This window comes from Tinamus guttatus, unplaced genomic scaffold (genome assembly GCF_059628265.1).
Source record: "Tinamus guttatus ecotype Peru unplaced genomic scaffold, ASM5962826v1 Tinamus_guttatus_pri_ptg000451l, whole genome shotgun sequence".
Classification (NCBI taxonomy): Eukaryota; Metazoa; Chordata; class Aves; order Tinamiformes; family Tinamidae; genus Tinamus; species Tinamus guttatus.
Genome location: NW_028288985.1, coordinates 3,210,740 through 3,237,164, shown reverse-complemented (window position 1 = coordinate 3,237,164; position 26,425 = coordinate 3,210,740). Strand labels below are relative to the sequence as shown.

At 42.5% G+C, this 26,425-nt stretch overlaps 1 protein-coding gene across 2 annotated transcripts in view; it reads left to right on the top strand.

Moving 5' to 3' along the window:
- The window catches only part of LOC104572130 (contactin-4), a 119,205-nt gene that overhangs the window by 55,837 nt on the left and 36,943 nt on the right, over nucleotides 1–26,425 (top strand). For both annotated transcript variants that reach the window (XM_088532076.1, XM_088532074.1), the window contains exons 5-10: nucleotides 1,298–1,501; nucleotides 4,072–4,174; nucleotides 5,106–5,290; nucleotides 12,843–12,979; nucleotides 13,902–14,031; nucleotides 17,169–17,319. In XM_088532076.1, coding sequence (XP_088388202.1) covers nucleotides 1,298–1,501; nucleotides 4,072–4,174; nucleotides 5,106–5,290; nucleotides 12,843–12,979; nucleotides 13,902–14,031; nucleotides 17,169–17,319 — 910 coding nt within the window. The remainder of the gene's footprint in view (nucleotides 1–1,297; nucleotides 1,502–4,071; nucleotides 4,175–5,105; nucleotides 5,291–12,842; nucleotides 12,980–13,901; nucleotides 14,032–17,168; nucleotides 17,320–26,425) is intronic.

Genomic DNA, 26,425 nt, shown 5'->3' with positions numbered 1-26,425 from the left:
GGAGCTCTGCAAGCTAAAGGCATTTTCAGCTCAGAAACACATGGGTATAAACCAGAAATGAAAATACTTACCCTGTATATCAGAGGGTCCTTAATGATTAAGGTAACACTAATTTCCGGCAGAAAAACAAGAGTCAAAAAACTTGCTTATTCTGAAATATCTTTATTAATGACATTATGCAAGCTCATGCCTGTGTTTTTATTGGGAATCATGGTTAGTTCCCCCTTATACTTTCGAGGCAAAACACAGTAGTATTAGAGAGTTTGGGGGGTTTTAATATGAACTTGTTGTGTGAGGATGCAGTCATATATAAAGGTATTCCAGAGCAGGAATGGTTGTTTGCCTATCACTGGATGTTTCTGGAACTTCAAGTTAATTGTTCACCAATAGTAAATTAAAAAAAAAAAAAAAAACTACTTCCACAAAATAATAAGCTAGCTAAGAAGTGCTACGTTGTTTGTGCTGAGTATCCTCTTGACATCAGCATGAGGTTACTTATAATTCGATGCACATGTGTAAATATCATGATTAGATATTCCCACATAAACATAATTATCATATCTTCCTAAAAGTCGAAGCAGACATTTTATAATCCTGTTGTTAAAGAAATAAAAGCCAACAATCTGCATTCAGCCTCTTATATGTGTAAACAGTGGGACATGAGGGCAGAATATATTTTCAAAAGTATCTAATGGTAGTTGAGGTCAATTACAGTTACGACTCATTAGAGTATTTAACTGTGAAAATGCTTTTTAGGATAATTAGCATTCCCTTAGAAAACTACAGCAATCTTGTAGTTCTTCAAGTGTTTTTAGTGTGTTTGGGCTTTCGTCCTAGGCAAATATAACAGGGTTATATTGCATTAACCTCACTTAGAAACTCTGCAACCACTTGCGGCATGGATGTGTCTGTCATTTCTTATTGCTCAAATATCTTTCAAAGAGCTGTTATAAAACATGGAATATTATCTAATTAGTCACATAGAATATTGCAGCTACTTCATTTAGGGTTTTACTGTTTGGGGAATTCCAAGGGAATAAAATGCTGAGGGTGTGATAATGTGGCTTGGAGGATCCCCCTCCAAAGAGCCTTCAACAGGGAAGGAAAGAAATGGAAAAAGGGAGAAAGGGTGAAATGCTTGTGGTAGGGTGGTAAGGTTATTCATTTTTTCCACGGGGTTTGGTGGAAGTGTTGGATCCATGTGCAGGCTCGGAAGTGTGTTTCTATAGCCACAGTGATGGGACCCGGGCAAAGCCAGGCGGTTTTGGCACTCACGCCTTGCCCCGTGTGTTTGCAGAGCTCACCTACGCGTGGATCTTCAACGAGTACCCGTCGTTCGTGCAGCAGGACCAGCGGCGCTTCGTCTCGCAGGACACCGGCAACCTCTACATCGCCAAGGTGGAGGCGTCAGACGCAGGCAACTACACGTGCGTGGTGACCAACGCGGTGACCAACAGCCGCGCGCTGGGGCCGCCCACGCCGCTGCTGCTCAGGAACGACGGTAGGTGCGGAACCAAGGCACGGACAAGAGATCCACGTTCAGGATCCAAGTGCATTTTAGAATTTAGAATTTAGATTCTAGTTTTGCTTATTTTATGCAGCCCAAAAGTGAACCAAAGCGCTTTGTTGTTTCAGTAACTATTAGCACGGATTGCATTTCCCAGCAGAGTTAATGCTATTTTTAGTAGTCTGTGCAATAGTACAAAGAAGTAGAAAAAAGCCAAAAGAGAATTTCTAAATTTATACAGAGAATTGATTTGTATCATACTCCCTTTTGAGTAGAAAAGTATATTTGCATGTTAATGTGCAGTGTCTGTTTAAAGGATAACTTTTAAGACGTTTGTTCCAATAATAGAAATCCAGTATTGGGCTATATTCCAGGCAATGATCCGTTGTCACCCCTGGGCATTTTACAAAATTCCTCCTTCTTGGCATAGGGATCGTCTTGTGGCCCCTTTTCCAGCTCTGGTAAACTAAACACACTAAATCTGTAGTTTAATTTAAAGTAAGTTTGGCCCTGCCAGCCAAATTTAATTTTTTTTTCTGAAGTCCGCACACTCTGTTCTCCTCTAGGAGAGTCGGGCAAGGGGATTTTTGCATTTCTTTTTAAACTTAACGGCAGTTGTTTTTTTAGATTGAGTCATGAATCACTTTGACTTTTGATGTTGAGTATCTGCCACCCTTGTCACAGGTTTACTTGCATGGAATCATTCTGAAAAAATGCCTTTTTTTTTTTTTTTTTTTTTTTTTAAAGCACTGCTTGCTTCAAAACACCAGCCTCTGGTGCTGTACTGTGTGGAGGGAAAGATGCAGGTGTGCAGAGCACATCCCATTCCTTGGGCTTATTGCACTGCTCACCTGTGCTTCATGGCTTAGCTCTTGAGTTATAGATCACCTAATGTTATTTGCAGTGGCTTTTTGCAACCGATAGTGCATTCTCCTGGTGGCAGAAATCAGGTTTCCTTTCCTGTTGCTATATTGTGGAAATAGAAGGTGCCTCTTATCCCATTACTTTTCCCCAGACTATTTTTTCTCTGGGAGGCCATAAATCTCTGGGGGACTATAGGTGGAGGCAGGCGCCTCACTTGGTATTACACCCTGCTCTGCCTCTCAGCCAGAGCTTATCTGATGAGGATATAGCATGCAAAGTGCATTAGGAGCTAGGAAAAAAAGATGCCTTTCCTTTGTCCATCTTAAAAATTCCCTCCCACAAATGCATTTCACCTGGCCCAGTTTAAATAATCTGTGCAACTTGGATTTGCAATGGTAGCCACAAAAAGTAAAGCTCTCCACAATGCACTTCAGATATGTACATCGAAGAGTTGGCAAGTTCTCTTAGCCTGATGGCAAGTGGCATGAGCAGCCCTTGCAGACTGCAGCGTGCACGTGCAGAGAGCTGAGGAATACTGCAGTTGTTCTTTGCATGACACTCCAGGATGCTGGCGAATGGGGTTCCTGGCGAGCATGCTTGCCAGGACACGTACGGAGAGAGAGTATCAGTGTCCTTAACGAACACATCTCCTTTGGATGAGGGAGCAGCTGCTCTCACGGAGCACGGCAGCAGTGCTTATTTGACAGCCACGTGCTGAGGAACAGTGACGTATTGCAGCAGAGCAGGTAATGTCGAGGTCAGCAAGTAAAGATAGATCTGGTGTGAGCATCATACCGAGCACTTTTAGCTGCAAAGGTCCCTGACTGAGAAAAAAGCAAAGCAAAAAGGCTTTTCATGCCACCTCTAAAAGTGCAAATCACGCAGTGCTTTTTGGACCGCAGTGGGCAGCACAGAGCACCCGTGGCCAGATGCTCTCTAAAGGCACCGCGTTTTCGGATAAGAAGCGCGGTGCCGCTCGGGCCTTCGTGCGGGTGGCAGCGCTGCAGCCCTCGCGGCCGCCAGCTCGCTGGGCAAGGCTCCAGCAGCGCCGAGGGCCTCAACTGCAGTCATCAATTAGCCCGTAATCACTATTGGTGGAATTACATGTACCACTTTTAAGACAGCGCAGTGACTAGAAGTGTAGCAATTTATCATGAGTATAATGGCCTTTTTATGTGCACAAATTTTTAAACACAATTTCATAAAGAGACCGCCACAAAGCATGATTTACTAGGATAGTAAAAGATAAAGAAATTAGCCAAAGAGTATATGATCTCTGAGCATCTAAATTCTTGAAGCTAATAGAAAGCTTGATTAGCTCCAATGCTTTTAAAACTTTTTCTAATGGTTATTTGTTCCGCATTTCATTTTTTAAAAGGCAGTGAACCTGACTTCTTATTGTTTTCCTTATTTTACAAGTTACCTGCAAAAATCCCAAATATTCAAAAACAAAAAGTAACAGAGCCATGAAGAAATTTTAATCTTCGGCAGATGGTATGGAGTAGTGGTTCAAATTTTCCTCTGGCAGTAAATGGGAAAAGAGCTTACAGTACATGGCTGTTAGCAACAGGCTGTGCTTAAAATGAATGGATTAATTGGGCAAGTAATGATGTATGGAACAGCTCCGCATTAGTGCAGGAACACTTGCGAATTTATTGCAAAAATTCAGCCAAGCCTTAGCATCTATTTTACATTCACAGGCGTGATGGGAGAGTATGAGCCAAAAATAGAGGTGCAGTTCCCAGAAACGGTTCCCTCCGCGAAAGGAACAACAGTGAAGCTGGAGTGCTTTGCCTTGGGGAAGTAAGTTCTCATCCAGTATCGCTGCCTCCACTTGCTCAGTTTTATCCTGTTGTATTGTGGCATTCACAGGTTGCACTGATTGCTCACCTTACTCAAAAGGTGCAATATTTTCTAGCATTTGTCACTTGGGGAGTGGGAACTTTTGCTCACTTGGCTCCAAAGTTTAATCTCTCAAGGAGAAGAGTCATGACTTTCTCTGTTAAGATGTATGTGAGTCTCTTCTGTTCCAAGGAGCACTTAAAACAGGTCAGTCTCAATTGTAGTAAGTATCTCCAACACTGTTAAGATGCACATACAGGACTGTCAGGAAAATGGATTGCTTTGGTACCAGCAGCTACCAAACTTAAAACATTGTGGAAACAGTGTGTTTATAATGTAGCATCTCCTGCTTTTGGCACTATGTGAGTGAGGCACCACTGTATAAATGCGTATTTTAATTTATTTTATCTATATATACACACACACATACGACCTCGAATAAAACTGTCCTGAATCTTGGCCGAGAATTTAGCCTCACCATGCTTCCAGCATTCTCAGCCATGAAATGGAATCAAGTTGATCAGGCAAGCATCAGGATAAGACCCTAAGCTGTGGCCCAAATAGATTCATGATGTATTTCACTCCAGATAAGCCCAAGGATATGGAGAATGCAAGGAGATATGCAAGGGTCACTGTGATCCACAGGGTCTACTTCATCTTAAGCAGTAGTTGAGGTTGGCTTTGCTGCTGGACCAGGATTAGAGCCCAGATCTCCAAGTGAAACCTCAGTTTGTCTAGAGCCCGAGTTTGCTTTTTGCAGGATGAATTCACGGGATCAAAGTCTACTTATCCTTGGAAGCTATTTTTCTGCTTCTGTAAGTATGAGGTAGTAGTCAGTAAGAGGACACAGTTTTTACTCTGAGTCTTATTTTGCCGTATTCTTCCCATTTAGCCCAGTTCCGACCATTAGCTGGAGGAGAGCAGATGGGAAGCAAATACCCCGAAAAGCCAGGAGACACAGATCAAGTGGAGTCCTCGAAATCCCCAATTTTCAGCAGGAAGATGCTGGACTCTATGAGTGCATAGCTGAAAATGTGAGAGGGAAGAACGTGGCACGAGGACAGCTGACATTTTATGGTAAGCAGACTGCTTGCATCCAGAGGGTTTTATAGCATGAAATGCAATATGCAGTAAATATTTTGTGAGCAAGTCATTTGGGGGGGATATTTTTTAAATTACTTGCTTTACAAACAGTACTTCTCAGAAAGGGTGTAATTTGAAATAAAGCCTGAATGGTGCATATTGATTGAGGCTCCGATCTGTTGGAAAACACAAATATATTGCTGGAAGGACATTGGCATGGTAACGTGCAGAAAGCACGAGCTTATTTGCTTCTTTCTAGCAGCAAATGTAAAACTGGTTCTGGTGCAGCATTTTGATGGTTGTTGCAGCTTGTGATTTATTACATAGTAGTTGCCCCACGCTATAGGTATCATTTCCAGGTTGTGTTAATAAATGGTAGTTGCTTTTATGTGGCTCGGGACTGCTTTCAAGAGGGGTCAGCAGTAACTGCTGCCCATGCTGAAGAAGGCAGGATTTAACCTGCAGAATCCTTCCCACCTGGAGACTCCACATTGCTCCCGATGCGATCGGATCACAGGCATCGATCCAAGCACAATATAAATGTAAAACCTCAGCTCTGTGGGCCTTCTATTTTAAACTTGTGTTGGTGCCTCTCAGTCCTAATAGAATTGTCTGCTCACCCACAATCTTCTGTTGGAAACAGCCCCATCTCTCACATCGTATTAGCTTGGGGGAAATGGATTGAGCTGGCAGGAGCCAAGTTGGAGCTGTGCTGAGGCACAGAAAGTTTCCTTAGAGGTAAGGATGGGCTTTGCTTTGGTATATAGTTTCAGACTGATGTTTTTTGGAGAGGAGAAGGCTACAGATTATGCACTGGCCCCACATTTGTGCCTCTGAAGACCTCCCCACAATTGCAAGAATATTTGTTTTGTTGCTACCATGTTATTAGCTTCAGGACCGTCAATGCAATGTCATTCTGTATTGGACACAACAGTGAGAAATTCAGTGTTTTCCCTTACTAAGAATGTTCTTAAGGGCCCAACTTCTGTTAGCTGGGAAGGTTGGGTTGAACGCCAGAGATAGGAAAAATGTTTTTTGGTTTGTAGTAAATTTGCTACTGAAAAAAGAAGTTTCAGCACACACTTCACTAAATTGGTTTGAATAGGATGAGCAGTGCCACCTCCCCTCTCCTAATGTATTATAGAGAAATGTTTTAGTCTTCTGGGGTTTTGATTGTTCCATTTCAAAATAGCAGGGTTTTTTCTTTAAAAATTACTAAAATATAAAATGAGGGAACATAAAAAAGGGTTAAATACCATAAAACCAAAGTGAAATCTTTTATGTAAAGAGGAGAATTTGGGAACAAAGCAAAATATTTTCTTTTTTTTTATATTAAAAGAATTGCAAATTTTTTGTTTCTTGCCACCACAAACTGCACTTTTGTCCCGATTTTTCCCAAGTGGAAACTAGATGAGAAGAGTTCTCTTTCATATTGTTCTGTGTATCCCAGCATCGAAACTGCCTTCTGCACAAGACAGCAAATCAAGCCTTTGCTATACGACCACCGGAGCATATGCTGGATTATAGCCTAAGCAACCAGCCGGGATGCCATTGCTAGAGCACAGCCACTAGCATGGCTATTGCCAATTTGCACACATACAGGTAATTTCTGCAAAGCAGCTAAGGATTTTATGGAAAGAATAGTGAGTACTTGTAAGGTTGGGAACTATCTTTGCATCCACTTTTCCTCAGGTGAGCAGGGGACTTTGGAGCTGTTAGCCTGTAACCTGTACCAGTTAATATTTTTTAAGATAATAGATTCCAATTTTGTCTTCGCTGCTGTGACCTTCATGGTGATGAGTTCCTAGTCTGTAAGTGTCTCATTTTTCAAGGATAACTTGTGTTTGGCAAGAATTTAGTATTGCAAATGGATTGTTTTTTAAAACCTACCTTCTGCAACTGGATTCAAGTTTAATGCAGTGCTGGAAATTTCTGTGGAAAACAACTTCCTACCAACATTTTATATGAATAGCTCAAGCTGAACAAAAATATCTTCCTTTAATCGTTTTTCTTTGTAAAGCTGAGAAATACTGTATCTTTGCTAAAATATAATTGTAATGCTGGTGAGGCTTTTCAGGTTGTTTTCGGAGGTCAGGGGTTCACGTCCGGAGAAGGGAACACTCCAGAGGATTTGATACAGAAAATCAGACTTGTCACTTACTTGCTGCATTACTCAGTGAAATGCTCCATCACAGCGCGCGCCCTGGAGATTATGATCTGCCTCTGACCGTGCTCCTCTTTTAAATGGAGTTATCTGCCTCTATGCATAGTGCAAAAAAAAAAGGGGGAAGAAAAATAAAATGAAATTCGCATTTGCCTGCTTGCTGCAGATAACCCAGCCGTGCCTCCGTTGTCAGCGTCTTCCAGGGCTCCTGGAGGTTGTCAGGAAAGGTTGATTTTTGTTGTATTCTGTTCTTGTATCAATGTTTATTTTTTTCCCTCTGTTAGCATATCAGTAACACTGGAGTTGTTTGATGTTCTCGTTGCAGCGGGAAAGGTTAATTAAATGTGAGAGATCCTTTCCTCCTCCGGTTTCTGTGCCTTGCGCCCTGATGAGAGAGTGTTTTCCAGCGGCACATGTTCTGAGCGCCGGATGTCCTACTTGATAGATAGTTCTACACGATAGAAAATGTGCTAATGTTAATACATTTACAGTGACAAATACCTGTTTTCTTGATTATTGTACCTGTAAGTGGGATAGTGCGATTGCTCTGCCTTTGGGTTCCTCATTGCGCTGGGGGTCTGGGCTGCAGCACTGTGAGATCCGCGTTTCAACACACGCCCTTCCAGAAGCCCCTGTTGTCCTGCTGCTATTTTTAATCTAACTGCTTGTACATTTTAAACTTCAGAACCCTGTGTGAGGCAAGAATTTATACCCTAAGTGAAAAGGAAACAGCCGTTTTGGGCAGAAGTGCAGTAAGCAAGATTGCCTTCCCTAGCTAATTTTAGAAAAGAAATGTTTTTTCTTTCTGAAAAAACAGTGTCAAGGAGAGGCTTTTTTGTTACCTCTGGGGATGTTGTCTCCTTGGTGTTGAGTCTGGAAACCCTTCTTTTGGATGGAGATTCAGGGAGATCCTGCTTGGTGGGCCGGTGCCAGGCCGAGGTTTTCCAAAGCGCGGGCTGAGCACTGGCAGGCGCGCAGCCGGCTCGCCGGGCCGTGCCTCTGTTGCAAGTTGCAGTGCTGCTTTTTTTTATACAAATTTTTCTGCACAAAGTGGCCACTTCGGCTCCACTTCAGCGGCTTTTCTGTGTGGACCGTGCGTCACTGAAGAAAATGCAGCCCTGTAAAGAGATGAAACGCTCTGATAACTCTCATTTCCTTGCCTGGAAGACATGAAGCTGGACGGATGCACATCGTTCCTGCGGTGGCCCTAGTCCATGCTGGAACTGCACGGCTGTAGGTACCTGCTGCTGCTGCAGCCAGAACGATGCGTTTTGAGATCTATGTTCCCGGCCAAATCAAAGATGAAAAATCTCTCTAAGAGAGATCATCTCCATGATGCCGCAGCGCAGACCCTGTGCAGACTCAGGTGGCCAATGTCATCCCAGGCATCCTTCCTCTTTCCTGCACCGGCAGGTCCCTGCAGAGCCTGTTTCCCACAGACAAGATGAGAAGAAGATTATGGCTGAAATGATTGCTAAAACTGTCGGCATGGCAGCATCTGTATTAGCAAAGAAACAGACTTGTTTGTAACTAATTATGATTCTTTGCAGCGTTTTGTAAAATATTCAGTAGAACTCGTTTAGGCAGCTGTGCCGTTTGTCAGGTTAAACACGTTCCCAATCAAGGTCCCACTAGTATTTTATAAAGTTCCTTGATTTCAGAGAGAAGAGAGACCCACTTTCATCAGTGGCGCCGCCTTTTTGTGCGTGCTAGAGCTTTATGCCACTCTGTAGACCAGCATAAAACAACCTGGAATGTAAATCATATTATGCTCTTTATTATTGTTTGAGGTATAAAAAAGAGATTTGCATAAGTGTGAGTCAGGGAGTCGTATGCCTCGGCTCCGGTTCCGCCTCACATCACAAACCATTTGCGGAAAATTTAAAACACTTGAAACAAAATGAGCCATTGGGCTGATAAAAATACAAGAAAATTAACATAAATAGCATGAGTATATAATATTATTAATTATAATTTGCATACCTCAGTAGAAAATCCAGTTCGTTACCTGCTATGTAGCTACACTGACAATTACGTTCTTTCCTTCAAGCATCTCCATCTTAATTTTATTTAATGTTCTCCAATCTTGCATGGTTTCCAAATATTGTGTAAATTTACCTCTTGTTTAGCTACCACTTAAACATGTGGTTTTCTGCCCTCTTTTTCCTTTCCAAGGGAAACTGCATATAAAGAAAGCAATTTTTAAATGGATCAGAAAAAGGATTCCAATTATTGTCATTTTGCTTTGTAAAAATAGCTCTTTGCCAGGAGAAGCGAAATTAGAAATAAAGTGAAGAAATAAAGTTGTGAAGGGAACTCCTAATCCCCAGACAGATCACAGCCCCCCAGGGTGGCTGCGTCTAGAGCATCAGTGACTGCGAGGAAAGCAGGTCCCTGCCATCATTAGGAGCGCTAACGAACAGGGGACGGGTCCCTGTTTGGACCAGGATGATGTGTGTGCTTATCTGCACAAAATTTATGCTGTGCCTGCTTTCTTGAGTTTTAATTACGTGTGTATTTTCCTAATCTGTTTTGCTTGTTTCTTCTGCTTGGCTTTCTGGTCTTCAGGCTTTTTTGGGGTCCGGGCCCATCTCCGCATCCTTTGAGCAGGTGTCGTGACGAATGGTCATCGAGCCTTCCCTCCTAATGATGAATTACGCAGCCTGTGCCAGGTCATCAGCCACTATAAATTGGCTTAGGAGCACTGAAATCAATATACACCAACACAGAATTGGATTCTGTATATGTATTAGAACCTCATTTGCTTTGGCCTTTTTGGCTGTTCTGAACTCGCAGAGGAATACAAAGATACAGATTTATTACTGTTTTATTTTTCACATTGCTCCCATAATTCTTCGTTTTTGTTACTTATTTCTGATGTGATGCATCATCATTGGCTGTGTCATTTCATTTTCAAATGCCTTTTAGGATATATTTCTGCTCCAGCTTTCCAGTGTCTGCTTTTGCCTTTCAAATTATACAACACATACAGACACATTCTAGACTTCTTTTTTTTTTTTTTTTAGGAGTTAACAGTATGTTTGGGTAAACTTTCTTAATACCTGGTCTAAAATGCCCCACTTTGCATTTGTGAAGACTGTCAGGTGATAAAAGGTTAAAAGATATTTTTCTAACCTGTGCCATCATTTTTTTCTTCTGTCCACCTGAGTATGAATTCAAGATTTTTCTCATGAACTTGGAAAAATATTTCTTTCTTTAAAAAAAGGTATATGGGTCATCGTTATATTTCTAAACTCTTCCTCTTTGTACAATTAGCATATGATTGTTTTTGCAACTCACATAAATTCTTTATGAGCTTCTCTGTATTTTTCTTTCTTGACAGACACATCTTTCCTTCATGATGTTTCCAATCAAAGCCAGTAATGTCAAAATTTTCCTTGCAAGGTCAAAATGTTTCCAGTCCCATCACACAACAGATTTGCTGTTTTCTCAGCCCCACTGCAGTAGCACGAAGGACTTTTTTCCAGGAGAGCGCTACCAGTCACCAATTAGACCTCGTCATCGTATTGAGCAATGTAGCTGTACCCAAAAATATTGTCGCATAGGGCTGGTTTTATATCCTTGTTTTAATTCTTTTAATTATCCTGCTTGAAATCTTGTGTCACTTTCCCCTGCCTTGCTAGGAGCCCCAATGGGGGGCTGTCAAATTTCATTATATTATGGCAGCTCTCCTTCGGTGGCTCAGGCGGATTTGCTGCATGAACCAGCCCTGGTGTATTGCTCCAAGATTAAGTGGGGAGCATGCCTGGTGGTGTCACAAATGAACTGTTGGAAGGAGAGCTTGACCTAGTTAGAGATGTCTCCCGAAAAGAAGCAGAGCTGGAGACGTTCCTGGGAAGCAATGGGCTCTGCCGGGTTTGGGTGGGATTTAGTCCTGGGCTGTCATGCTGGCTCTGGAGGGTGCCTACATCCCAAATGATGAGTCTGAAGTTGTGGGAACGTGCAGGTGATTTGCACATGTCCTTGAGCCGGGGAGCCGCTGCAGCTGAGGAAGGAGAGTCGCGGTTCAGTGCAATCCTTCAGGCTCTTATTCCAAATGACAAATTGACTTTCATCCTGCTATGTTTAAACACTTTTCTTTTCGTATCTCCTTAGGTACAGATAATAAACAAGCTTAAAATATTGCAGGGTCAGGAGGGGCAGTCAGGGCAGTGAGCACCGCATGCCCCTTGTGCTCAGCAGCTCGTGCGGCGTTTGCAGGCTCCTGCTGCTGCTGGTGCTTTCCTGGCAGCCCCTTGGAGCTCTGCCCGTGCCATATTTAAGATTCTGTGCAAATTTCTGTAGCTCTTGTCTGTGCTTCGTTGTTTGCAGATATTGTGGTCAGGGCAATACTCTCCACGGGAGCTGCGGGACTCAGCATGCATCTGCCATACCCTGGGCAGAGCCTTACAGTAGAGTCCACAGGACTTAAAGTATTTGTAGAGTATTTTAGAATATCTATACCTAAAATATCAGAGTTTCAGGTATAGCCATACCAAATCTATGCTCAACTTACCATTTTTGTAGAGTATTTTTAAATTTATCCTTTCAGACCTTTCTCTGACTCCTCTCCCTATCCAAAGGAGACACAAATTTGTTGTCGTTGTTTGAGTTGTCTTAGATGTGTCTTTATCTGATTATATGGGAACAGCATTTAACCAGGTTCTTGGAGACCTCTGCTGGCACTAGCTTTCTGCCAAGTCTCTCAGGTTTTCTGATGTCAAAATGGGGCAAATGACCAGTAAAACTGTCTTTTCGTGGGACTTTCTGAGAAGTATTGGAGATAAATCTGGACAGATGGGGTTTGAGAAGGTATTATAAAAACCTCAGGGTTTTGTATGGTCTTCAGAAACACTCAGCAGTTTTAGCTGAAATATTCTCTGCAAACTTCAGCTGTATGGTTAAAAAGGAAAAAAAAAGATATACATGAAACAACTAAAAACATAATTATGTAATCATAAGTGCCTGAGAACAGGTGATGATCGTTTTCACCAAAATCTATCAAAATGTAGCTCCAGTATCTGCCTGTTCTCTAATGTTCCAGAGTTGTATGTTGTTGATACAGTTGTTGACTTCACAGACTTCTCTTGCATATGGCAGTACTTTGTAGAACTGGCTGTAAACTAGAAAGAGGAGAAGGTAGGATTTTGACCTGAAATAGTGCGTATAGCTAAATAATCTAAAGTACAGAATTTAACCTTCATTTCAGTGTGGAGAAGGTGGTAAATTGCAGTTTTTGAAGGTGGTTGCTAAAGCGGAGAGCTTTGAAGGACGCGGAAGGAGGAAGCCTCCCTCACCACAGGGGCTGGGCCTCAGCGTCGCCGCTCGCTCCCCGGGGCAGCAAGGCAGCGCTCGGCTCCAACTCGCTGTTCTGCCTTGCAGCTCAGCCCAGCTGGATCCAGAAGATCAGCGACGCTCGCGCGGCCATGGAGGAGACGGCGGAGTGGGAATGCCGGGCCAGCGGGCGCCCCAAGCCCTCCTACAGCTGGCTGAAGGACGGCGAGCCCCTGCGGGCCCAGGTGAGCGCGCGGGCAGCGCGCAGCGGTGCCTGAGGCACGTGGAGCCCGAGGCCACGAAACCATGGCCCTGCGTTCCTCCCACTCCCCGTTTTGTTGCCTTGATTGATGAAACCCTAGTAAAGATTGCACAAACATTAAATTCCCACCCTACAGCCAAGTAGAAAGCCAATAGCTCTTTTTGTATTTTATATATATATATATATCACACACATATATATATAAATAATTTTTTTAATGGCAAAACTCCTGGGGAGGGAGGGAGGGAACACTTTGTTGTACTTATTAAAATTGATAACATGACTTCCATATCCTTAGGCTGACAAATGATAGCATGGTCCTTGGTTCCACACACTAATTTTACTTGCTTCATGCTGGTCAATAGCAGATGGTCTTGTACTTAAATCATGATTGTGGCAGATATGAAGAAAAAGATCATTAAATTATTAAAGTATATTACATGTATTCTTTTTCAGTAAACTGCAGTGGATTTTAAATATTTCTTTCTGGACCAGCTTACTACTATTCTTAGTAGTCTCAATGGCCATTTATGCTAATAACATGTTTTAAAGAATACATTTGGCAATGATACACCACCATAGAAAAAAAGTGCATTTTCAGATTTAAGTTTGTCTACTTGAAGGTGATATTAATCTAAATGGTTTGGGTATTAAATCAACTCAAGGAAAAATCCTCCAATTTAAATTGCATTTACAAACTACTGTATTGTTTTTTCCATTTAGTATCTGACCTGACATAAATTCAGTTGACAGACAAATAGATTGTAGCATGCAAATTCCTTGTATTACTACTCTTTTTTTTCTTTCATTTTTGATCAACCATGATATGACATAACTCCTGCTGGGTGTGTGCTCCAATGAGGGGGCTCCTGGTTTACTTACTTATTTCATTTTGTGTTTTATAGGGGAGAATTCGGATAGAGCAGGGGTCACTTACAATCACAAATGTGAGCTTGGCAGATGCCGGCATGTATCAGTGCGTAGCAGAAAACAGACACGGTGTTATTTTTGCCAGTGCAGAACTGAGTGTCATAGGTAAGTTTAATTTCCTGAACAGTGCAAACTTTCTACAAGCAGCAAAGCCTTAACCACAGCTGGTTGTGCCAAGTTGCAGTATCACAAGAAGTGCTCTTGAGCATCTTTTACAGGTTTTGGCTTATTTTAAGGGATGCGTAAAATGAAAACTTGACAAAGCGGTTATGCAGAGAACAGATTTTATTTACATCATCCCATCTTCTCGTATTCATCCAGGTAACTGAGCACCGAGAGCTGGCAAGCTCGTGCATCTCTTGATGATTAGAAACATGCTATGGAGAAACCTGAGTATTGCCCCATTTCAAAAACATATTGGACAGTAACTGCCTCCCTACTGACTGCAGACACTGACTCTCTTGAGGAAATGTCAGAAGACCTGCCATTTGAGTGGGCTTTTCGCCATTCAAATGACAATCACAGCACTTCAGTCCCACACTCTCACCAAGAAAAACAACTTCTGCCTCATCTGTTCTGCTGGTGGTGCAGAAACCACAGAGCCAGACCTTCTCCGTGGTACCCAGCCAGAGGACAAGAGGCAATGGGCCCAATCAACCACAGGAAATTCCACTTAAACATGAGAAAAAATGCTTTTTAACTGTTGAGGATGACTGAGCGCTGGAGCAAGTCGCCCAGGGAGGCTGTGGGATCTCCATCCGTGGAGATACTCAACATTTATCTGGACACAGCCTTGGGCAACCTGCTAAGCTGCCCCTGCTTGAGGAGGAGCTTGGTCCAAATGATTTCTAGAGGTCCCTACCCACCTCAGAAGCTCTGGGATTCAGTTGCTTTACTCCTAAATGCTTCTCTTAAAGCTCTTCTATAAGTAACAGGCCTGGAGCCAACACAGATGTTTGTCAGAATGCAGATGTAGTTTCTTAGGTTGAATGCAGTTTGTGATTAAAAAGTGTTGGTTTAGTTGTTTTCAAAGAGAATGCTCAATAGCATTGTTCCCTGCTTTATCTTGAAGAAAAAAGCATGAGGTGTTTTCTAATTATGGTGTTTTCAACAATGGTCATTTTTATCAATAGTCATAGATGTCTGCCTAGAAAAAAAAATCATTTGAAAAAATATTATTGTTGCTGCTCAGGAAAAGTGTAATAATCTTCAATAAATTAGGCTTCATAGTGCTAAGACTTATTGGGTGTGTTTACTGTATGAAAGAAATGCAGATAAGCCCACTGGTGCCTTTCCTGTCTGTTAAAAAACCCCTATGAAAACAAGTCTTTGTTGGGAAGGCAGATCTTCATGGCAGAGAAAGGCTTCGCATCTTTCATTGCACCATTTTGGAGGTTCTGAGGACCTCCAGAATGTTACCCACTGCAAGAAAGAGACCAAAGCCATTCTTTCAGCTGTAGTTGTTGCTTGCAGTTGAAAGGGCGCTCGGCTGAGCCCTGGGGCGGGCAGCAGGACGGCTGCAGAGCAGCAATTTCACATATCTGCTTGCAAAACCCGAGGGCCAAAGCGAGAGCGCGGCAGCAAAGCCCGCCAAGAAACACCAAAGCAGATGCACATCCAAAGTGAGACGGTTGGTGCCAGTGTCCCACTCGGATGCACGTTGCTCTGACACGTGAAGAAAATGCACATGCTTGAGAACAGCACCTTGCAGATCATCGTAGGATGAGTCCTGCCATCGTTCCGCTCGCTCACACCGTAGCACCCTCTCTCCACACTGATTCCACATTAAATCCCCATACAGAATAACTGCAAACCAAGAGGGCATGCACACTTGTAAGGAATTTGGTTTCTACCTTCACAATGCTATCAAGGTGAGAGGGGGAAAATTCTGTGTTTATTTATGCACAGAAGCAAAGAATGCAGAGAGCCTAGTCTTCAAAGCCTGCCAAATAAACTATATTTGGCTAGCTTCTCATTTGGGTTATGTAATTTTGCTTCTCTATGTCACATGAGGAGTACCAGAATGGTGTGCTATAGATTTATTTCTATGGCTCTCTGACTTAATTTGGCATGTTTTTAAAGAGCAACAGCTCTGTTTTGCATTTTGCCAGCGCTTTCAAAGCAGTTCAATATTCTGAGCTCTTGCTGAGAACTATTGGCTTTTAAAAAGATCTAAGTATAAAAATGGTTATTTTAAAAGGTCCTGAATTTAGCGCTTGATATGATTAAACACCACTAATAGCAATGAGACTTATAGCAAAATTAAGTGAAAAAGAAAAATGGGAAATTAGTCAGAGCTTTTCTCAGAATGATTCTCTCCTATCACTGTTAACAACTATATTGCCTGGAGTCTTCAGCTAACATCAGGATCCCGTTGTGCTGGGCATTTTAAAACCGTGGAGGAAGGTGCATTCGTTGCCTTGAAGAGTTTTCAGACTGAATGCCAAAAAAAAAAAAAAAAGGAGGGGAGGGAAGACTTGAGTGGAAAAAGAATAATGAAACCCCTCATTTTGTAAAGCAGCGGTGAGAACGTTAGCTGTGCTGCCCCCGCAGTGAGGTGCAATTCCTCAGTTGGTTGCAATTCCTGTAGATTTTTTCTTGTTTTCTACTGATGATTCAGCCCATGGCTGAGTGCTTCAACATCTTGCACATTTAACGTTAGATTTTCCTCCTGCCACCAGATTTCATGAATTCTGATCCCCCAGTAAGTGCTGTACTCACCACCCCTTACCAAGCAGGGCCCATATCCTGCAGCCCATGTCTCATAGAAAAAGCCCCTAAAGGGCCCCAAAAGGCAGTCTAAACACTTTTTTGCAGAGATGCAAATGTCAAGATTTTTCAAAAATATTTTACACAGTGTTTTTGAACAGAGAATCATATAAAATTTATTTCCAAAAGTAATAATGTATAAATTGTAAGCATACAGTACAAATAACAACTCTTCTAGTACCAGGAGCATCTGTGGTTGGACATAGGCAACCAGCCAGCTCAGAGACAAGCAACCTCTGATTCATAGACCTGAGAGATGGGACAAGATATCTGAGATCCTATGCCCCATCCCAATGTCAGTGTTAGGATTATTTTCTGTTTTTCACATTCCGCCTTCTCATGCTTTGTTCAGGCCCTGGATGCTTCAAGGTCTCCCACTTTTACACAGGCGTAAAACTGGAACATTTGAATGCTTAAAAGAGCTAGACTTTGTTTCTCTGGAGGTAATGCTAACCTGCTTTTCTTTCTTTCAGCTGTCAGCCCAGACTTTTCCAAAACCCTCGTGAAGAAGTTAACTCTTGTTAAAGTGGGCGGTGAAGTGATCATAGAGTGTAAGCCAAAAGCTTCCCCCAGACCTACTTATTCTTGGAAGAAAGGAAAAGATATCCTACGAGAAAATGAAAGGTAATGTCTTAAAGCAACCGTTTCTTTCATTAGCTTGCGCCAACCCAGGGGCTTTCAGAAATGAAAGCCAGATTTGTCATTAATAGGTTTCCAAAATTGACTTGCAAATAAATGTGAAAACAGCTAGCATTCGATCTCAAGGAGCCGAGGTGCATTTCTGCTCCCAGTGTGTTCATCCCAGGCTCTGTGTGCTTCTAAAGTATTTCTGCCAAGAAGCTGATGAAGATACATTCTAAAAAGCAAATATTTTATCTCTGGATGGCTTGAAATATCTGTTGTTTTTCGAAAAATTTCCCAGGAGATAATATTCCTGAAAGTCTGCACTGCAAATTACACTGCCCTGGTAAATTAGTCCATGTCCCAGCAAACAGGAGTTATTTGGGGCCAGTAATTAATTTGGCAGCCATGATGCCTAATTTGGAGACTACTTTGCCAGACTGGCCAAATCTTTTTTTTTTTTTTTTTTTTCTCTTTAATTCAAGAGAGACCCTCATTAGAAATATGAATATCCCATTTAAATTAGCATGGAGAGCTAATTTTGGTTGTTGCTGGGTAGAGAAGTTTATCTTACCTGCCTGGCTTGGGTAACATCTGTAGAACAAACACTGGAGAGTTTGCTTGGATCGTTCTCTGCAGCCCCTCTCAAATGCAATGTACACCCTTTATTGCCACAGGATAATGGAAAAGATCCTGTCCTGCTAGTAAAGGCCAAAGAGGCAGGAATTACAGAAAACTGCTGTTTTTAAAAGCTTAAACCAGGTCTGGTTTTCATATTGGAAAATTGAGTCTTGTTCCATCAAGCTTGCCTGCTTATAATGCATCCTGAAATTTTTAGCATGATGATAGAGTATGTGAAAAGCTGCAGTTCATTTGGAGCCAGATAAGTAAAACAATGAACATATTTGTGATTTATATAGCTTCTGTCATCCCGCCTTCGAGAAGCTGTTGTGTATGGACTATGTGACTTTACCTCTTGGGATAAAAAGAGTCTGTTGACAAGTTATGCAGAACTTCTTTTACCAGCAGGGTACTGAGTAGTGCAAGGGTAAAGTTATAATATATCAAAATACATTGATTTTTAGAACTAAAATAGCTTGTTCTTGTGGTAAAGATTGTGAAAGTAGAGGGAAGTATAAAAAATGGGATTCTCAGAATGTCTCTTCTGGGAGTTCCCAACTCTCCTAGACCTCATAACAAAGTTTGCAGCTGGAATTTGCTCTTTTCCCTGAAGTTCCGAAGCATGATATAAATGTTTATTTTTTTTCTTCTCGTTTTCATTTAGGGGTGGGAGATGAAGGATTAGTTTGTTTAAGCAAGGAACTGAGAAAGGAAAAAAAGTAAACTGTTTCTTGCTTTATCACCATTACGTAATGCTGACTGTGAAGTGATTTTTTTTTTTCTAGCTCCATTCTTTCACCCACAAACTTCTTTAAAGTTTGGCTTGAGTGGAAACTACTGTATCCTGTCTTCCCTAGGGAATGCAGTCAGGCTTTAAGTCTAGGGAGTTCTATTTGCCTGTGTCTATCCTTCCAAGTAACTTTTGAACTGGTTATTGATGTTTTGACCAATTTCCACAAAAGTTAGGAGAGGAAAAGATGCACCTAAAAATTAACAGGTTTCTTCAAAGCTTTGTGGAAGCAGGCAGCTGGGCACAGGAGATATTAGTTCCCCTTGCTGAGACAGTCACATTAGACAGAGCTGACAGAATCCCCACCGGAGCATATCCCCAGGCGCACTCATGCCGTGAAATCATTTTGAGGCACAATTCACTATTCTGTGCTAACTACTGACTCGCAGAGCATTAGAAAATCCTGGTGTTGCATTCACTGCAAGTCGGTGACCTAAGCTACGACCTGAGACATGAAAGCAAGAAGCAGGTACAATGATAAAAACATGTTAAATAATGCGAAATCTGAAGGAAAACAATCTAGATCCTCTTACATGGGCAGAAAATATGTGTTGGTTTTCCTGGTGAAGCAGTAGTTGGGAAAAAGTATTGATTTTTCATGCAGTTTTCTAAACTGTGTGTGTGGTTGGGGGCTTATCCTACTCCCCATGCCTAGATATGTGTTGGGCACATATTGACTGGTCCCTCAAGTGAGCTCAGATGTGCAATTCGGGAACGCCCAGTGTTTTTGCCCCGGTGGCAGCAGCAGGCTGGCTGCCACTCTCCCCTTCCCACTCGTGCCGAGCACATCAGGGCTCCAGGAGTGAAATCTTGTGCTCGCCCAGCCCTAGGGGTTAATCCTGCAAGACCTATCTGGGTAAATGTCTTAATGAACCCGCTGGATGTGGCAGTTGGGCCTGTTTAACTCTTACGTGCGGGTGGGTGAGTGTGTTCGGTCTTCTTCATCAATGCTATTAGCTGTGCCATCTGTGGAATCTGCAGCTGGAGATGGTAGGAAACATGGAATTCAGGAATTCTGTTGTCCTGTGGCGTGGCTTCAGCAGCTCTATGTCTGGATTGGCAGGGACGGAAGAAGCTGAGTGGCTTCTGGTCCACTTTGCATTGCTGTGGTCCTGGTTTCTCGCTGCCATCCTTGGTGTGGGCTTCAACGGGCAACTTCATTTGCTGTTGGAAAGATCTCTTGAAACATGTGAAAAAAGATGGAAAGAGATTAAAAAGAAAAAAAAACACACCTGTTGCTGGAGTCTTTTCACATAGGGCAGAAAGCTAAAGCTTGCAGTAGGTGTGAGTGAAGCTACTTAAATGAAGTCTCCAACTTGACTGACCTTAAAAGGTTCCTTTGAGCTTCATAGAAGCTCTTGCACATCCGAATACTTTTCCAGACCAAATTTGGGCACGTGCAGGTTAATCAGGGTAGAGAGTCTCCCCGTTCCAGAGGGTCTTCAAAATGACATTAATGTGTCAGCTCTCGTGCTGGGCTCTGATGTGTGTCCTCCCTTGATTTACACAGGGGCAATCACCCGAGCCTTGCTCTTGGGGCTTTTCAGGCTTGAGTGTAATATCAGGGTCGACTTTCTGGAGACAGAAATAACATGCATTAGATTCTGCTGCTAGGATTCCTGTCTGGAGGCTACAGCTGTCCAGGAGGCAAAGCGATGTGTGTTGTTGGATATTTGCCCAGAAGGCAGAGTCTATCGTGGAGAAAAGAGCTGTGTTGCTCTAGGTTTCCTATTCCTCTCTGGAGGCTGCGCGAGTGGCTCTGCACCCCTAATGAGTAACCTGCCCTCGAGGTATCTCTTGCTGGTGCTTGCAAATTATACAGTCATGTTATTAGGAATTCCGCCCTGGGGTACAATTACATTATTGCAGTCATTAAAGGTAGTTCATCTCCATAATAATGGAAATCCTGCCTTGGAGGCCTAACTGAGTCAAAGTAATGTTAGCAGCCCAACTCTGGAAGGTATAGTATATATAGATACAGTTATAGCCAAGATATAGATATATTGCAAATTGTGCCCTGGAAATAAAGACTATTTCTATATGGATAAAGACACGGAGTTCGTTATCTATCCCTGGTGTTCCCTTCACACTTCCTTGCAAAAAGGCTGTTACAGTCTAGGGGAAAGGTCTTCATTCTTATTAATGTGACCCTGCACAAGCAGCCTCGTCGGGCTGACGTGGCCGTTGACAGCAGAACAGCAGGCGAGTCTGCTAATCATGCAGTAAGTCCCATCTCGCACACCACGGGCATACGAGCCGTCACCAGAAACCATCTCCTGTGGGACAAACCGAGCTCAAGTCCACAAAACACCTTCTTCTGCAGGAACATCTGGCAAAAATAGTCACCATGAAGCTGTTCAGGCTGCATCATGAGAAAATACTATAAAAATAATGGTAGGACCCACTTGCACGCTGCACGAGTATTGATAGTTTTACCCTTTCAATGTTCACTGCTTTGCATAAAAGCTGAAGAGCTGGGGCAGATGTGGAGGTCAAGCAGTTGGACAAGAAGCCCTCCAAGCTTGGGGAGAGACGTGTGCTTGTTGACGTTTCTGCTCAGCAGAGACTGGCCTCAGTCTGTGTGTGCAAGGACAATTGCTACTGATTTTTCTGCTGCTACTTGTGTTTCTGCAGATTGCAGGTCGCTTGCTGAGACAAACTTGGACCTGTGAAAAATCATCACGCCCCGATACTGGTGTTAAAATAGTGTCTAGGCTTCACAGTGTCATCTCCAGCAAGGGATGTGCACTCACTGAGTCTGAAATAGCAAGTCTGAAATCAGCTTTTTTTGTATTGCACACATGGATGAAACAGTTGGTCCTGTAGATACCCTCTGTAACGTTAACAGTGGCATCATTGCAGGAAGCTCCACGATAGCAAGGCTGAGGTATCTTATAAGAACTGCTACTTGTGTTTTTGGGGCTGCATCAGATCATTCCATCCGAAAGAAAATTTGGGGAGGTTTCATAATGGTTTTGATCACCATTTGGTTCTTTTATATTCATATTTCCAAATATGCTTGGCCTCTGATCTCTGTGTTCTGAATCATTAGTGGGAGCATAGAGGTTCTGGAGCGCCGGATGCCAAGGGACTTGCACAGTCTTACCACAGAGGGTAATTTTACCAATATAAACCACAATTATAGTTACCTGTCATTCTGGAAAAGCTCCTCTTTAACAACAACCCTGTATAGTACTGGTGTGAGTGAGACAAGTCATTTCCTTATTGGAGAGCCTTTCCTTTAAACTGCTGAACTCCTAATGCATGTCACAGATCAAGCATCTTAGGTTTCACCGTCTTTCCCATTTGTGCTAATTATTTCCTAGCATTAAATTGCATACACTATTCATCAGCAGTGGTAGGAGGGGAAGTCACAGCAGCAGATTGTTCCTGCAGGATTTTCTTAATCCTCTCGTAATAATTCAATTACATCTAATGCTACAGCGTTATATAAATTTGTTACTAAACCTTGTGTTTTAAAACCTTTATTTTCAGGTGATCTTATTATGGGAAGCTTTTGATTTCTTCATAATTAGAGCGCAGCTCCCGCAGAGGATTGTACTCGGCTGTAAGTGCAGGTAGTTCATCCTTGCCCTAGTGAAACTCAGAAGTCACTCTAGCTGTTGCATAGTTCGTTCTGATTTACGGGTCCAGGAGACAGAATCAGGCTGTGCCTGATTAGAGAAAAATCCTAGAGCTACGCAGAGCGCTGCCAACTGAAATCAAAATAACCTTCTCTCCCAGCTGCTCCCGCACTCTCAGCGTTAGAGGAGTGTCCTGGCAGTGAACTCTAATTTCCTTTGAACCAGGTAGCAAGAAGCATTTTAAAAATAATTAAAAACAGTTAAATCACTCTGAATTTTAAAATGATTAAATTGCCCTTCATTTTCCTATGGTTTTATCATGTAAATAGCATTGCAGCCCTGGCATTTTAGATGTTCTTGTGTGTTTCAGGATTAAGCTCAGACTGATGCTGTAATCTTAACAGACTGGGGTGTTTTGTCACCTTGTTGTACAGGCAGCACTACCTGTTAGTAACGTACCCCGAGGGCAGTTGCTTAGGTGTGATGTCCTAAGCAAACTCCTGACTGAAGTGGTGCAGAGCTCCGTGTCGTCGCTGCTGCTGCAGAGCAGCTTTGCGAGCGCAGCCCCGGGAGCTTTGCCAGCCCTGCTTGCTGTGCAGGGCTTTGGTAATAATTGCATTTACTCTTGGGGAATAATTTCTTCCCGCCGTGCTCCTTCTTGCTGGGCTCCTTGCTCCAAGGCACGTGAGTGATGTACAGCAAGCACGGGAGAGCTCATTTTCAGGGAAATAATCTGCCATGCCTGTGGTTTGCTGGGGCATTACTGTCGCAGAATGCTGCTGACAGGTTTAGCTGAGAGCCTTTAGTCTGAAGGATCAAATGACGGGATCTCGTGTGACTAGTTCTTGCATTCACAACCAGGTATTTCTCCTTTCCCACCAAGTCTCCTGGTTGCTTATGGCTCCGGGTCTTGTTGTCACTTACCTTGTGTACTCGCTAAGAACTTGTACATGCCAAAATCAAACGCCTAGTCCCTGGAAATAATGAATATTTGAAGTATATGTACTATGCTCTTCAATCCCGATGTTCTCTGGAAGCTCTTGGATGTCACGTTTGCCTACTACCAAATACGTGCTCAGTCCAGAAGAGAAAAATAATTGCACTTCTAAGTTGAAAAACAAATTACTGTTCTCTCATCCTTGTTGAGCCCTTGCATCATTAGAGCTGTCTCTTTTCTATGAATGCACAGTGCATGCATTGTTTATTCAGTTTAATTGTAAGGGAAAAATCATAGAAAAACAAATGATGTTCTGTGTTGGTAGCAAAGAATACGAAAGTGTCCAATTAAACAGCCAAGCAGTAGGACTTGTATAATAGCAACATCTGTTATCTTAATTAACCAAGTTTCTATATAAAAGGACCCTCATAGTGCACTTTGTTAGAGCAAGAGCTGACCTAGATACTCCAGGCACGCTCACTATCCTCATGGATATTGTCCCAGTTGGTCCCATTACCGTGCGGTCTTGACAAGCTCCGTGATCTATAAGCACGCTCGTGCGCAGGTAAAGCCATGCTGCTTGAGGCAGGAGCATTTTTTTAAGTGAAAACCAATAAAAGCACAGAAATGCGACATTTAGGAGGGCAGATGGGAGACGAGGAGGGAGAGCAGAGGTGCAAACCCCTCACAGCATCACCAAGACAACGTGCCCTGGCAGGAGTTGGTGCCTTTCCAAACTGGAAAATCATGGCCTGCCCCTTCCTTATCCTAAAAAGCAGGGAGAACCTAAAAGGGAAAGCCCAGACTGGCAGTCACTGCTCCCCAAAAGGAGATAGTTAGCCGAAACTGCCTAATTTTTCTTTTTTCATTTGTATTTCTGGATTTACGGAGTATTTGTTCGCAGTTGTGTGAGCCAGAATGTGTGTGCCATTGATATGAGTGAGTTGCATTGGGTTATAAACCATCACGGGTTGTAAAATGAGTTATATTCAATCGGAGTTATGAAGGCATCGACAATTTATTCCAAATTTTTAAATCTATACTTAGCTGAGTTTCTAGTTGTTTGCATGAGTTGAAGTGATTTGGTGGTAAAGGAAAGCCAGAAAGGTCTCACTGAAATTATTTTTTCGCCTCCTGCGTGTGTAAGTGGTTTGCAGAGCTCCTCTCCCCTGGGAAGATGAGATGCTAAGGACCCCACACGAGGACTGCTGAGTTGCAGTCCGCTCAGTCTGCGAATTGTTTCTGTAACTGAGATTTTAACAGTATGTTCACTTTGGTACTGTGCCATTTTGAGCAGGAAAAATAGTGAAATCAGACAAGAAATGAAAGGCAAGTAGTTTTTCTCTGCCCCTTTCAGTGCATCTTGAATTCTAAAAGTTGTATAAATTCCAACTTCTTATTTATTGCCGCAAACTCCTTAATTAGTAGTTAATTGCTTTAAACAGCCAGAAAGAAAATGGCAATGGGACAGACAGCGCATCTTTTCCAGTCTGGTGCCAATGTGCAAACCATGATCATATTTTTGTACTGATTACTTGGAAAATGAATAGTCAGCACGTGCTTTTCGACATGCAGCTCAGTGACATTCAGCAGAAAATAGAATCTCAAAGGATGCTCCCTATCATTGTTTTGCATTAATTGTGTTGACTTTTTCCTTTTTTTTTTTTTTTTCTTAAGTAAAGCACCTGCACAATTTCTTTAAGGCAGACAGGTAACCAAATCATCAATAACTTGTTGGTTTTTCATTACCTGCTGCCTGGGCAAAATGAAAAATGACACTCTGCAAATAGCTTTTTGAGGTTTGAATTGACAATGCTGCATTCATCTTAGTTTTCAGAGACAGTTTGCGCAAGATGGCTCTACTTCAGTGAAGCATCTGAAACAGCTGCCACGTCAACTTCTTTTAATCAGTTTTCTCCAAAAGAGACCTGAAAAGAGCAAAGTAACCCCTTGATTTGATGACCAGGGACCTGGAGAAGCCCATGTCCTGGGCTGTTGTATGCAGGTTTGTGTGCATAATCCTGCAAATATAAGGTGCCCATCTGCTGTGTTCACCACCTTTCTGATGGTTTTGGCTTCCCTCAGTTGGTGGTTATTGGTAATCCGCAGCTGTCACTGCACTGCCTTCTCCCTGTCTTCTTGAGCAGATGCTTCTACAGAAATGTTAACTGAGCAGGGTTAGAGAATCACCTAGATTCCAGATTTGATGCCATTTTATTTTATGTCTCTAAAGTAGAAGATATTTTGAAGAAGAAAATTTCATATCAAATATTTCTTCTCTTGAATCATTTCATAATTAAAAACAAGGAGATAATGATTTTGCAGTTTGGGCTGCCATCTAAGGAACTCAAGTAATGAGTTTAAAATCCGAGGAAATAATTAAATGTCTAAGGGAAAAAAGGGATTTCTAATGAACTTTTTTGAGGCTCTACCAGACTCAGTGATATTTTTGATAATTATTTAATCATTTTAAGTGGTGTAAATTCACTTTTGAATCTTTCAAATCTCTGTTAATGTCAATTACAAGTGAAGCGGGTAATTTCTCTTTGAACCATGGGCATTTTTTTGTTGAAACCAGAGGAAAAGATGTCTTATCTTTGAAGGACCGTGCCTTTGGGCTCCTATTCAGATGGTATCAGCTGGAACAAACAAGCTGAGAGTGCATTTAGTGCTTCAGCTTGAATCTCATGAATCCTTCCAAAAACGGTTTGTGTCAGCAGCTGATTCACAGAAAATCCGAGGGCTTGCATGGATTTTCCCGCATAAGAAGATGATGTTTCTGAGCCACAGAGGAGGTTTGTTTAAAGCCCAGGTTCTTCCGACTTCCAAAGCGCTTGTTCTAGGTGGGCAGGTGACTTGTCCCCTCTGTGTACTAAGTAATTGGGGACACTGGATGGAGGTGGTCATGCACCATTTGGTTCCTAGGATTGACACTGCGATTCTCCGGTGCGTTCTTCCCCAGGCCTTTGAGGCTTTGTGGTGGATCGCCAGATCCATCGGCAAAAATACGCAGCGAGGTTGAAGAATGGTGGCAAAAAGGCCCTGTCCCAGAAGGGGTCATCTCCATTCCCTGCAAAAATCAATGAGAAATTAGTCTTTTGCACTGTGTGACCCTTCCAGACTCAAAAAAATCTTCCCATATAGCTCAAATATCATTGCTTCATGTCTAAGGAATGA